This window comes from Nyctereutes procyonoides, unplaced genomic scaffold (genome assembly GCF_905146905.1).
Source record: "Nyctereutes procyonoides isolate TBG_1078 unplaced genomic scaffold, NYPRO_anot_genome, whole genome shotgun sequence".
NCBI lineage: Eukaryota > Metazoa > Chordata > Mammalia > Carnivora > Canidae > Nyctereutes > Nyctereutes procyonoides.
This window is the reverse complement of record NW_026575141.1, coordinates 11,783,713-11,797,594: the sequence shown is the minus strand read 5'-3', so window position 1 is coordinate 11,797,594 and position 13,882 is coordinate 11,783,713. Positions and strand designations below refer to the sequence as shown.

The following is a 13,882-nucleotide window of genomic DNA, read 5'->3' as shown; positions in this document are numbered from 1 at the left end:
GAAAAAAGATGGTATTTGCCTAGATCATAGTGGCGTTGGTGGAGATGGTGAGACTGGTTAAATTCTGGGTACTTTTCAAAAGTAGAAACAATAGGATTTATTGGCAGATTTGAAATGGAGTACATGAGAGAGTCATGTCCGTGAGAACGCCAAGGTTTTAGCCTGAGCAGCTGGTGAGATGGAATTGCCATTTAATAAAATGGGAAAAGCCACAGGAAGGACAGAAGGGGCTGAGCACATGGAAGCAGGATGCAGGGAGGAGAGCATAAATCTGAAGTTGGGTTTTGATCTGTTAGGCCGGAGATGACTATCAGCCAACTGAGGAATTCTCCGGAGGGTATTTGAACCTACATATGGCCTCACCTCCCACCCAGAGAGATCCCAATGGCCACTCGTTTTAGGAGAACATGTCCTTCTCCTAAGATCAAGCACCTTATGATGCTGAAGAAATGTGTCTTATCATTCAGGCATCTGAGAAGGGACTAGGCGTAGTTTTCTGGGGTCATTTTTCAGTGTTCTATGGAAATGCTGCATGAGACCCCACTATTGCACATAGAATAGTATTTATCTCTCACTGATGGTGTAGTGAAATCAGTTGGTTTCCCTGAGCTATAATTATAATGGCCTCTAGCTCTGCCTCTCCAAATTCTTTCATTCCTACTGTAACATCTTCCACATGTCCTCTGCTTTCATATACCCTTAGAACTTCTACTCTCACATCTGTAAGGTTTTCAACCATTACACTGAATTTGGATGACACTGCATTTCGAATTTAAAGATAAACAGATGCACTTTTTAAGGTATTACTGAGAATACATGTCTAAGGAATCAGAAGAGGGAAGCCTTTTCAAAACAGTAGACCAAATGCAGCAGTAGACATTCTCTTTGCCCCTGAGAACTGGCCAGATTCACCCAGAAAATTGCACAGAACCATCATCCTTTGCCAAAGTTCACAGAGTTATGCTGATTAAGCAGCAGATTATTTTGTTTAAATACAAGGTATCATTTCCTTTTGCACTACATCAGTGTTGAATGTGAAAATAAGTGATTTTTATTGGGGTTAAACATCATGATACACAGTTTAAAGAAAGCAAATTCTGACACCATATATGTCTAGAAGATTCTGGCTCCCTATATGACAATGTGCCATTAATTAATTCTTGAACTATTGAAAAGTATATGTTTTATTGCTTTGTTTGAGGATTGACACCTTTGTTATATTTGTATAAATTCCAATAAGTGCGCTGTATCCACATACAGTATATATTTGATAAAAACCTACAGCTAGGACCTACTTATTATAGGTCAATTGAACTAAAATTTTAAAAGGCTGGATCAAAACAAGATTTTGAAAAGAAACAGCCATTCTTACAAATTGCCACAAGAGGGCAATAAACTTACATTTGATGCCATTCTTTTAGGTTCCCATAGTTACAGGATTTTATCATAACATCAAACGTACCAGGACCAAAATATTATCCATTAGTCCTTTGAATTTGAAAAAAAAAAAAAATGTGCGTTTTCAGGTTCTTTATGAAAAAGACATAAAGCTGATTATTTTCCCCTTTATGTTCTTCAACTAAATTTAGTAAATTAAGAAAAATGAAAAATCTCCATATGTATTTGGTAATTTATAAAAGATGAATCATGGATGAGATCATCTGTTTCATACCCAAATCACTATAATTGAAAAAACATAGATTAATTAATATTTAGTAATATCCTCTAAAATATTTCTAACAAAAATAGTTTTTGTTCAGAAGGTAAAATCAACATGAGAAGTATTGATTAATAAATAATAAAAAGGAACAATAGTAAATTTATCCAACATGCTCACAAAAGTCCCAGAGCACCCAACATGCTTATATACAATCCTCACAGTGTTCTTAGGCACATGGTGCATTTTCTGTTACTTTTTGCTTAGTTTTAAATGAAAAGGTTTCTCAAGGTAGAGGTAAATTTTACTTCATTAAAACAACTGAAGCTGGCTCTGAGTTCTACTCTTGATCTACTCACTAAAATTTCCTTACAGTTTATTTTCAATCCTTCTTCAAATGCCTAGCAAGCTCTTGGTCTTGGGATCTCAGGTCTATCAGAGCCCTCAGAAGGCAAGGATGACTTCTCACTGCTTCTCACAATATGGTATCCTCTTACAAAACTGGAAAGCAACATGGAATAAGTACTGGGCAAGATGCTTAAACGACAATTTGAGATTTTAAAAGGAAGAGAGGGGGGAAAATGCCTCTTCTTTTTTATATCACTACCATACATTTGCTGTCACAAACATCAATGAGCCTAGGGTACTCTTCTTAGTGGAAAGCTGGGATTATCTTGAGATCAGATGTAAGAATTTTATTACTGAAGGGCACTTTAGTGGTTCCTTTTCCAGATAAGAAAACCAAGGCTTTCAGATATGAGGCATGGATTCCTGTTTGTAAAAACATCTCCAAGAATTTATTTAAAATAAGTAGAAGTCTTTTAGAGTAAACAATAAGCAGATGGAAGTTTTCCATGCTCTCATGAACCTGGCCTCCTTCCTCTGCCTACCTAGGTGTTCCTCATACTCTCTTCTGCCTCTCACAACATACTAATTGCCTGAGCCTAACGAGGCACCACTAGGCAGACTAGCTCAATTTTCCAGGTTCATCCATTATATCTCTTTCCTAGCTTGTCTGCCTACCCCTCTCTCTCAGAAAATTCTATCAAAGCCTGTTGTAGGGATCACTAGGTGACATTTCCCTGGAGCCCTCAAGCACTACCTCATTGCTCAATGCCCACTCTCTGCTTGCATTATTCTGTTACTTTCTCTCTCAAAGAAAGAAATATTCCTATCATATTCCATAGCAGGAAGCTGAGCTAGCTTCAGCTGCCCCCACTGGACTGTGAGCTATTGGGGATGGGACTCAAATTCTCATGGCCTTGATTTTCCTTGTGGCTGGCCCACAGCAGACACTCAGTAACTGCTAGCTACATGGAAAAGCCAGATCTCTAACCTGGGAGCGGGATGCATTTTAAAGTTTCCAAACAAAAATTTAACAAAACTAAAGTGCTAGCTTGTTCTGTGCCCCCAAAAGTAACACAAACAAGAAAGAACTGAGATGATTTAGCTTAGAATGCAGAGGAATGACACGGTAGCTTTATAAGGCGTTAACAAAACAAATAAGAGATGGCCACCTGTGTATCACCATTAGCGACAGAACAGAGGAAGTAGATGTATTCCCATGTTAAACATCAGCAAACATTCTTTGATAATGAAGGTTATGAGAAAGGAAGCAAGGCCCTGAGGAAGGATGAACTCCATTCCTTGGAGATTTCTGAGAACAGATGGACCCTCCCACAAGTTTGTTGTGGATTTTAGGTGGAATTCTGGCTGAAACACATGAGCTCTTGAGGTGACTTGCAGTTTGTCATTTTTGTGCAAGGAGTCGAGAGATTCCACCTACTAAAATTTCTATTATTCCATAAAACTATACAAACTAACATCAAGAAGAGGTAGGGGCAGAACTGGGTACCAAGGGGCTAAGCGTCTAGAGAACCAGCATAACCCAAAACATCCTTGTCACAACTTAGATGAAACCAGAACATCACTAAAGGGTATCATATCATAATACCAAAGACCTTGGTCTGTTTCTGCAACTCCAATTTTAAAATCAGCTTGGTTTATACACCTTGAAAAAGAAAAAGATCAGATCCATCACTGATTTAAAATTATTTCTTGACATAAAGATTTTGACTACAGTACATTAAAAATAAAGAAAACAGTGATTGAAAGAATGGATGGTACAAAAATTTGGAGGACACTTACTGAAGTCCATGGCATGTTGACAATGCAACAAATGAATCAGGGTTTCCTCGGATGTGGCCCTGGTAGTAGCAGTGTTCTCCTCCCTGGAAACAGAAACAGCATAAGCCTCTGCCCTTGCCAGGAGAAATCACCTGCATCATTTCACAGATTCCTGCCACACCACACCTCCATGTATAAAGCTCTGCAGAATATTTTGTTATTCAGATTAGTGTTATCAAACCTGTTCTAAAGAATTATTCATAAACACTTCTAGTGAGCCAACTAACTCCAAATTAAAGCCAGGGAAATAAAAGTTGACTTAATTTGCCTTTTATGTAGGTGATGATAGAAAGAACAAAGAAACAGATACTGAAATACACATGTGGCCCTTGCACCAGGATCAACTGAGTCATCCATTTGCCCAGTCATGAGAAACAACGTTGAGCAGCAGCAAGAGGATGCTTTTTCACATAAAGCTGAGTAAAAATGTATATAAATCATTTGACAGTCACTAAATTAAACAGATAGAGAAAAACACTTATTTTTATAGTGTTGATATCAAAACTTGACAAGTTTATACTATTCTGTTCTCCAACTATGAATGGCTTTACAGTAAGCACATTGGGTGAAGTTTTAAATTCCAATGTTTCTTCTAGCAGCTGGTTACATTAATTGCCAAGACACTTATTTCTTTGGATTAAATGTTCTTGGAAGAGGTAATAGGGTAAATCCTCTGCCTTCTCAGGGTGGTGCCTCAGTCTTTAAATATCTGCCATTCTGAGTGTGGTCTAGAAACCAATGGTGTTGCTGAGACACTCTGGAACTAGTCAGAAATGCAATCACAAGTCCCAGCCCCAATCTACCCACTTACTATAATTGGTACTTTAAACAAGGTCCCTGGTAATTCAGATCCACATTAGAGTTTGAAAGGCATTGTTCTAAATGGCCTTTGCCATTCCCCCACTAATCTCCTATTTCTTCAGAAGCTAAAAGCTGCTAATTCAATTGACCCACTAGGATAGGAAACAGTGAAACAAAAAGATTCAAAGGAATGTTTTAAAGGGGCAAACTCGACCTGCTTTATACTGTGCCTTAAGGATTAATCCTACCTAAAATATTCAGTGCTTGACATGTGGAGGGGAGAGAACAGGAGGACACGGGATATAACAAGACTGAAGGCATTTTCTCCCCTGGAATTCCAAGAAGGCACCCTGGCCTGTGACTGCTGCTCCTCATGAGATAATCCTATAGGGCTGGGTGAACCTCAGTTCTGGTGAGGTGGCAGAGAACACCCAAGATGGCACTCAGTGAAATCCCTGATCCTGTGACACCTCCAAATCCTCAAGGGAGTCATTGAGCATCATGAACTGAGGACTATGGTTGGATGTGATGGAAAATAAGAAAGAACAGGGTGGTAGTCCACCTGTAAGCCTGAAACAGGGTGTAACCCAGTAGGCCATATGTTTAAGAACAGAAATAAAGCCAGACACTGACTTTCTGGGTTGAGCTGGTTTTGTAAAGATGTTAAGGGCATGAGCTATCAGCTCCTTTGTTTAAACTAGCTATGCAGTCTGCAGCAAGTTCCAGAAGGTGCCTATGTCATCTGTCAAATCAGGGTAACAATTTCACAAGGTTGTTCAGGTGATTAAAGAAAAGTAAAATGCATTTAGAGCTTACAATAATGCATGGCACTTAGTAAGCCCTCAATGTTTGCTACTACTATAATTACTCTGTAGAGGGGCACCTGGGTGGTTCATTGGGTTAAGCATCCTACTTTTGATTTTGGCTCAGGTCATGATCTCAGGGTTATAAGACTGAGCCCCATGTTGGGCTCTATACTGGGTGTGGAGCTTGCTTAAGATTCTCCCTCTCCCCACTTGCTCATGTACTTGCTCATGCACTCTCTCTCTAAAAAAAATTACTGTGTGTCAACTATTGTTCTATTTAACTTAAATACACAATTTCCCTAAATCCTCACATCAATCCTATAAAGAAATATTGCTACCTCTCTTCTATATAGGTCACAATCTCCAGAAGCCAAAGTTGTCCACCTGGAAAGTTGCCAAGTAGGGATGCAGACCTTGCATGAACATGTAAATGCAAGGCCTGTGTCATTTCCCCTACACTACTTATGAGTTGGGCCTAGAACCTATTGGGTCTAGTGTAAACCTAAACTTTCCCCCCAGCTGATTCCTAGGGGTTTTTAATTTATTTTTAAAAAAATCGTATTTATTTATTTGACACACACAGAGAGAGAGCACAAGCAGGGGAGTAGCAGCAGGCAAAGGGAAAGGGAGAAGCAGCCCTTCGCTGAGCAGGGAGCCCAATGCGGGATTCAATCCCAGGACCCTGGGGTCATGACCCGAGACAAAGGCAAATGCTTAACTAACTGAGCCTCTGTTTTAATTTACTTTTTGAGTAGGGCTAGGAGTATATTTAATAGAGTTTAAAATATCCTCTGTTGGGTTGTTGGACTGAACTGTCCAAAAGATTAGATTCTAAATTAGAGGTCATTATGCTTAAAAGTCCTTCCTGGAAACATCTAATTGGACCAGAAATCAACACTCTAGCTTTTTACTAGACGACACGAGGGGCCAACACTCAATGAGGTGACCTGGATAGAGCAAGAATTCTATGTGAAAATGTTTCCCTCTACTGGACAGTGATTAACCTCATCAGATCTCTTTCTGAAGTCTAAGACTTACAGTGAACAGCACATATAAAGATAGTAGAAACAAAAAAGATAATCACAAGAATTATGGTATCAAATTGGGGAACAATGGAAGTCAATGTATGTGGGGAAAATATGTCATAGGCAAAAGCATATAAGAAATGTTTTATAAGCTACTAAAGTTTTCTTTAAAATACCAATTTTGGAAACATGTTATATTAAATCATAAAAAGAAAGAATTCATGTTTCACTTTTTTGAAGATTTTATTTATTCATGACAGACACAGAGAGAGAGAAGCAGAGACACAGGCAGACAGAGAAGCAGGTTCCATGCAGGGAGCCTGATATGGGACTTGATCCCGGATCCAGGGATCATGCCCTGAGTCAAAGACAGACTCTCAACCACTGAGCCACCGAGGTGTCCCAAGAATTCATGTTTTAAAACAAGCTTCCAATATACGGGGAATAAACAGATGATTGGATAACGAAAAACAATCTTTCACTAATTTCTGATTCTGAAAAATAGGAATCGATCCAAAACCAGCATATGATCAAGACCCATCTGCACAAAAGCCTAACACTGCAAATGAAGTGAAGAACTCAATATGGTTGACTCATTATCAAATGTTTCCACGACACTTCAAGAGAAGCACAAACAACAGGGGAGGTGGGTAAAATCTCTTTCAGTTGAGTTATTAGAATTACAATTCTGAGGCTCTCAACTGGTGGTATATGTAATTCTTCTAAATAATGACAGGAATTAACTTCTGTGTTGTGGTTTTTTTAAGGGATTTACCATATGTCAATAATTATTTAAACCAAGAATTGAAGAAATGAAATTATTACATTAAACTTTATTGATATATTGATTATTAAAATAAAAAATAAACAAATAAAATTTAATAGGTATTGAGTTTATATAACTTTTGATCCCATATTTTAAAAATAGTAAATGCTGATGGAAACATTTCTAAGAATTCAGGATGCACATGGTGAAGAGTAAAAAATATTCTCTTCATACACATTGTTCAGGCTACAGCTGACTCCTGAAAAGCAAACATTTGTGACTCCATGTACCATGTCAGGAATGGCCTAAATGGTATAGTTAAGGAAATATATACATAGGTACCTGTTTCAGTGCACAAATGGATTTACACTGTGCACACTCTTCTGCCACTTGATTTTTTTTTTCCTTAAGGTAACCTTGACCTCTTTGTATATCAATATCTCATTCTTTCAGTGATAGCATAATATTCCATTATAGAGATGAACCATAATTCATTTAAACATTCCTGTACAATGGACATTTAGATTATCTCCATTTTTTGTCATCATAAACAATATTGCAAACATCCTTTTACAATATTTTTGTGCAATTCTGTTGATATATATGTAAAACACATTACTAGAAGAGGACCTGGCAGGTCAAAAAATATGTGCCTTTTAAATTTAATACACATTTTAAATAAAATACGTATTTATTTTAAATAAAATATGTATTAAATAAATAAATAAAATTATTTTATTATGTATTATTTATGTATATTTAAAATAAAATTATTTATTTACATATTTTAAATAAAATATGTATTAAAATAATAAAATTGTATCTTTGCACTTATATCTGTCTTAAAAGATGCACTGCATTTCAAAATAATAAACTGCATTTTATTAAAAATTGTATACTACAAAAAAGACCACTACTTAAGCCAAATTTCTTGAGTCTTACCAATTATAATAGTTCTCCATATCTTCACACAACTTTCTGGAGGAACCAGATGCTTTATGAAAATAGCTATTATATATAATAATCTAAGACAGATGTAGGGAAAGAGAAAAGCTAGCAGCATATCTTAATAGAGTTCAGCTCTTTATCCAACAGCCAACCATAGCTTTAGTCCTTAAAGTCTCTTGTTCCAGAGATAAATCTGCTGTCATTGAAACTTTATTCATATTCCTTGATTCAATAACACAACCATAACAGTACAGATGTTTATTTTTAGCTAATTAGGTAGAGCCAAAAAAATTATCCACCTCTATATAAAAATGAGCTGTATGATAGTTCATACGTCTACTGGTTTATCTCCCAATTGACAAAAGGCTTATTACAGTTTTTATTCTAAGGAAGTTAAAATAATTATTTCTTTGCAAAATTCAAAGACAAACCACATTTTTATTAAAGAGCCAGAAAGATCTCAAAAGAAAAACAGAATTTATTATAAATATAATACACTGAAAGCACAAAAGAAGCTACAGAGACTAGGGTATAAAACTATAAAAATCCAATAAAGGGAACCAGTTAGAGCACAGCAGGGAGGCCATAGTCATCTGCCCTCCATTCAGACCCTCAAAGAAAATTCTACAACTTTATTATTTCCAAGATTAGCCAGAGCCACCTCCTCTAAAGAGTGTCCTCTGATTTCCTTCTTCTCACAAATTACTTCTCATCAACCCCTCTTTCTTTGAATTTTCATATACTTTCATGTCTGTACTGCATCTCTTTACACCTGCATTCCTGTTTCTGTCTTATGCCCTCCACTAGCCTATGGTGTCTTTTCAGGGAACCACATGTACCTAATCTATGCTTGTATCTTCAAACATGCTATTAGGAAACTGAGAATCTCAGTTTCCTCATCAATAAAATAGGATTACTATCTATTCACACTGCTAACAAGAGGATGCAAGGAATTCCATGAGATAACAAAGTCAAGCCTACTGTAAACTACTATGTAAGAAGGAAAGGGGTGCAGTCAGGGAATATTTAATCAATGAGGGATTCTATCATGTCCCTTGAGCTAGGATTCTCTTAATTTATTTGCTAAGACTAACAATTCAGGGCACTGATTAATAATGCAGATTACCTATGTTTCTTGCCCTGAGAGTTTGTTTACACAGCTCAGAAGTGAGACCAAGAATCTGCATTTTTACAAATACTCCATGTTTTTCTCACTCGAGGAATATACCAGAACAGTGGCTCTCAAACTTGGATGCCTATCAGAATCACCCAGGGAGCTTTTAAAATCCCAATAGCCAGGCCACCCTCCAAATAAAATAAATCACAATCTTTGGAGATGGGACACAGGCATCAGCATCTTTATAAATGCTTGAGGTGATTCAGTGAAACCGCAGTGGTTGAGAACCCCTGCACTAGAGAATGGTTGCTCAGTAGCAATGATTCCCAAAACTATTCCCCAAACTAAAGCCTTATTGTGATGGGATTTGTAAACCTATGATTCCCAGGCCTTCACTCAGACCTACTGAATCAAATCTTCAAGGAGGGAGGGCTCCAGGGTTTTCAGAGATGCAAAAAGTTCCCCAGGTGATTTTGAATATTGCGTTTGGAATAACTAAACTAAAAATACTCAGTCCAATACCAAATTTTCTCCCTGTAAAGGATACCAGAAAGACTGGGATCTTTAAGAAAATGAAAGTATCTACCATAACCTAGGCAGTTCTGCTTAGTGATCTTGGTGATTTATGAGAGAATTCATAAGGACAGATGAGGTGAATATTTTGTAAGTGAGAAAACACAGATTAAGAGAGAACCTTCCTACCTACTTAAACTTGGGTATGCCAGATGGCAAATCAAGTCTCTCCCCTGGCAGTAATCACAGGGCAGTTTCCAGCTCAGTAACATGCACTTGTTAGAAATTCAAATTCTCAAGCCTCACCCTAGGACTTCCCAATCGGAAGGTCTGGAGATGTGGTCCAGCCACCTGTATTTTAGTCAACCCTCTAGCTGACTTCAATGCACTCTAAGGTTTGAGAGCAACTACTTTACACCACAACTGTCCCTGCATTCTGGAGCTCCTCACTGCTGAGCTCCCTGAAATCCTACACTAATTCCTCAGCAGATTCTTAACAAAGCGGAAAAGACATAAACAGTCACAGCTCTTCTCCATATCTTTTCTTGTTGGACTCAGGACAGCCAGCTTTATCAGAAACAATATGGAAGGTAAAAGGTGAGATAAGAATATGTGAGAATTCTACCATGTACAGAGCCCTGAAGAGCCATGCTACTTGTAGGAGCTAGTCTGCGGGATGCTTCTGGCCTGCATTAAAGGGACCAGTGTGATCAACCATCCTGGTTACTCTCAGACCAAGGGGTTTCAGAGGATGCAGGTTATTTAATGCTACATCCATGAAAGCCACAGGCAAATCAAGATGTGTTTACCATAAAAAGGATAGGGCCAGTGCAATACTTACAGACCAAATCTTCAACCCAGTAACCCTTGTGTTCCTGCTCTGCTCACTGGGTAAAGCTCTCTTCTGCTCCATGGGGACCAATCCTAGGACCAGCCTTCTGCCCTGCACACTGGAGTTTATGCCAGTCATCCTCTTCCACAGGTAAGATCCTGGTCACTCTAGCACAGTAGTTCTGAGCCCTGAATACACATTAATATCACCAGGAAAGTATTTTTAAAATTAATAAGCCTTACTCCATATCAGTTATATTAGAATCTCTAGGGGTGGGACCTGGCATATTTAAAATCTGTCCACATGATTCCAATATGCTACCATGTTTGGGAAGCTATGCTCTACCCAGTATACCTTTGAAAGAACTGAAGCCATACCCTTGAACTCTACTGTATATTAGATTCCTTCTGGGCATGTACACTGTCCAGACTTATGTTTGTGGCCACATGACTGAAGTCCATTCCACCAGACATTCTGGTTCTGTAGAACCAGAAGTTCTACAATAACTTCTTCCATTTCCTCTTAACAGTGACATGAAGAACCGACATTTTCTTACCTTTCCCCTCCCTCCCAATGGTAACAAATGGCATTTTCAGACATTACTGAGTCAGGAGTAAACCAAGTCTCCCTGGGGCCATTTGCATCAAGGAAATTCCTAAAAAAAGCAAAATCTTATGTTGGAGAGGATCCACCAATCTACCCTGATTAAAATTCATAACTTGAGATTATAAAGAATCAGTGTAGATTCACAGAAGGGACATAGGCTAAACATCAGTTCAGGTACAAAGTATAAGAGTATCTGATTCTACAAGCTCTCTAAGAAAAGTGGAGAAAGACAATCTCACTTCATTTTATAGTAAATTAAAATTAAATAAAGCTACCACATGGTGCTTTCCAAATGCCAGTAATCCTTGAGTCTACCCATTCATGCCAAATAAGAAAAATAAGCACACTGTAGTCAGTCTTTCATAAAGCTAAATGTATTTCATTTTTATACAACTGCTCTTTGTTTTAAGATTAGTTCCTTCATTCTCTTACATTATTATCTATTTTTAAATTTTTAATAGAATGTTAGACTCACAAAAAAGTTGCAAAGATGATACACAGAGTTCTAGTACACCTAATTACCCAGTTTCCCCTGCTGTTAACATCTTACATTACCTGAATATACTTGTAAAAACTATATTAACTGCAATGCATTACCTTTTACTAGACTGTGAGCATTCAGATTTTAATAGTGTTTCCATCAATTTCCTCTTTCTGTTCTAAGATCTAATCCAGGGTACCATACTGCATTAGTTGTCATATTCATTCTCTCTATGGTAACAATAATAAGTAGAATTTAGATATTTTGAAAGGGCTGTTTGCCTATTCGGTAAAAATAAAAAGACTGGCAACCCTATATTAATTCCTAAAATTTGCTTGTTGTAGGAAAATTTGTATATTGGGCTATGAAATATGACTCTAGTCAAGAGTATCAGTTAAGGGCAGCCCCACTGGTGCAGTGGTTTAGCACTGCCTGCAGTCCAGGGTGTGATCCCGGAGACCCGGAATTGAGTCCCACGTCAGGCTCCCTGCATGGAGCCTGCTTCTCCCTTTGCCTGTGTCTCTGCCTGCCTGCCTCTCTCTCTGTCTCTCTCTCTCTGTGTCTCATGAATAAATAATATTTTTTTTAAAAAAAGTATCAATTAATACTTCCTAGATTTTAATTTCACACTATAAATTTTCAAAAGATTTTTTAAAAACATCCTTATGTAATCAGCTTAATTTAAGTTATTGGTTAAAAATGTAAGTTTTAGGGACCCCTGGGGAGCTCAGTCAGTTTAGTGTGTGATTCTTGGTTTTGGCTCGGATCATGATCTTGTGGTAGTGGGATCAAGCTTTGAATCGGGCTGTCCACTCACCATGGAGTCTGCTTCAGATTCTCTATCTTGCTCACCTCTCTCTCTCAAATAAGTAAATAAAATCTTTTTGTAAAGTGCAATTTTTAGGGATGCCTGGGTGGCTCGGCAGTTGAGCATCTGCCTTAGGCTCATGGTGTCATCCTGGAGTTCCGGGATCAAGTCCCACATCGGGCTCCCTGCATGGAGCCTGCTTCTCCCTCTACCTGTGTCTCTGCTTCTCTCTGTGTCTCTCATGAATAAATAAGTAACATCTTTTTTAAAATGTAATTTTTAATATAACAGAAATAAATTCTGAAAAATTCATCAATAACACTTCGCTATAATAAAAACCTAAGACTTCTTGTTTTCTGAGATTGTTCTGGACTATCCTTTCAAGAATGTCTGTATAGTGGACAGCCTTCAAAGAAAGAGCTATCTCCCTCTAGAAGAAAAAGCAAAGCAAACTTACTATTAAAAAGATTTTGGAAAAAAAAAAAAAAGACTTTGGTTTCCTAAATTCAGAATTTCTCTCTAGTAACACAATACACCAGGTATGCAGGTGTCACTTAGTCCTTCCCTCTGTTAACCTCTGGAATCAAGAGACAAGTATAAGAAAATACTGATGTTCTAGCTACTGCTATTGCTATGAGTATTAAAGTCCTTTGTCTCTGACCCAAGAGTTTCCTGTCTTCTGCCAGCACAAATGAAATTCCAGCAGGCTAACTTGTTAACCTGCAAGTAAGATAAAATCTCAGACCTTCATAGTTCTGGAAACTTAGATTTCCATCTTCCCCTGAAAATTAGGAGATTTGTTAACAGTAAGCCTCTATTCCCTTATTTCCATCTTCCTAAAGAACAAAAACCAGTTGAAGATGAGTAAGGGCAACACTGCCCATTTTACCACAACTAGCCAGTCTCTCATTTATACTACTGGTTAATAACTTTGGATATTTGTGTTTGCCACTCTATTCAACCTGCAATTATTTAAGCTGCACCAAATTATCAGCCTACTCCAATGAGCTAAAGCATCATTCAAAATCTCTGCACTATTATATATTAAGTGATAAGCACTAGGATCTTATAGCATAGTCATCAATTAAAAAACATCTTAAGGGACGCCTGGGTGGCTCAGTGATTAGGCATCTGCCTTTGGCTCAGGGCATGATCCTGGGGTCAGGGATCAAGTCTCACATTGGGCTCCTTGCAGGGAGCCTGCTTCTCCCTCTACATATGTCTCTGCCTCTCTCTCTCTCTCTCTCTCTCTCTCTCTCTATGTCTCTCTCTCTCTGACTGAATGAATAAATAAATAAATAAATAAATAAATAAATAAATAAATAAATAAATAAC

The 13,882-nt window shown here is 37.7% G+C and overlaps 1 protein-coding gene across 10 annotated transcripts in view; it reads right to left on the bottom strand.

Annotated features, from left to right (window-relative positions):
* The window catches only part of ADAM22 (ADAM metallopeptidase domain 22), a 233,088-nt gene that overhangs the window by 80,533 nt on the left and 138,673 nt on the right, over window positions 1-13,882 (bottom strand). For all 10 annotated transcript variants that reach the window (XM_055307391.1, XM_055307393.1, XM_055307392.1 and 7 more), the window contains exon 5: window positions 3,806-3,888. In XM_055307391.1, coding sequence (XP_055163366.1) covers window positions 3,806-3,888 — 83 coding nt within the window. The remainder of the gene's footprint in view (window positions 1-3,805; window positions 3,889-13,882) is intronic.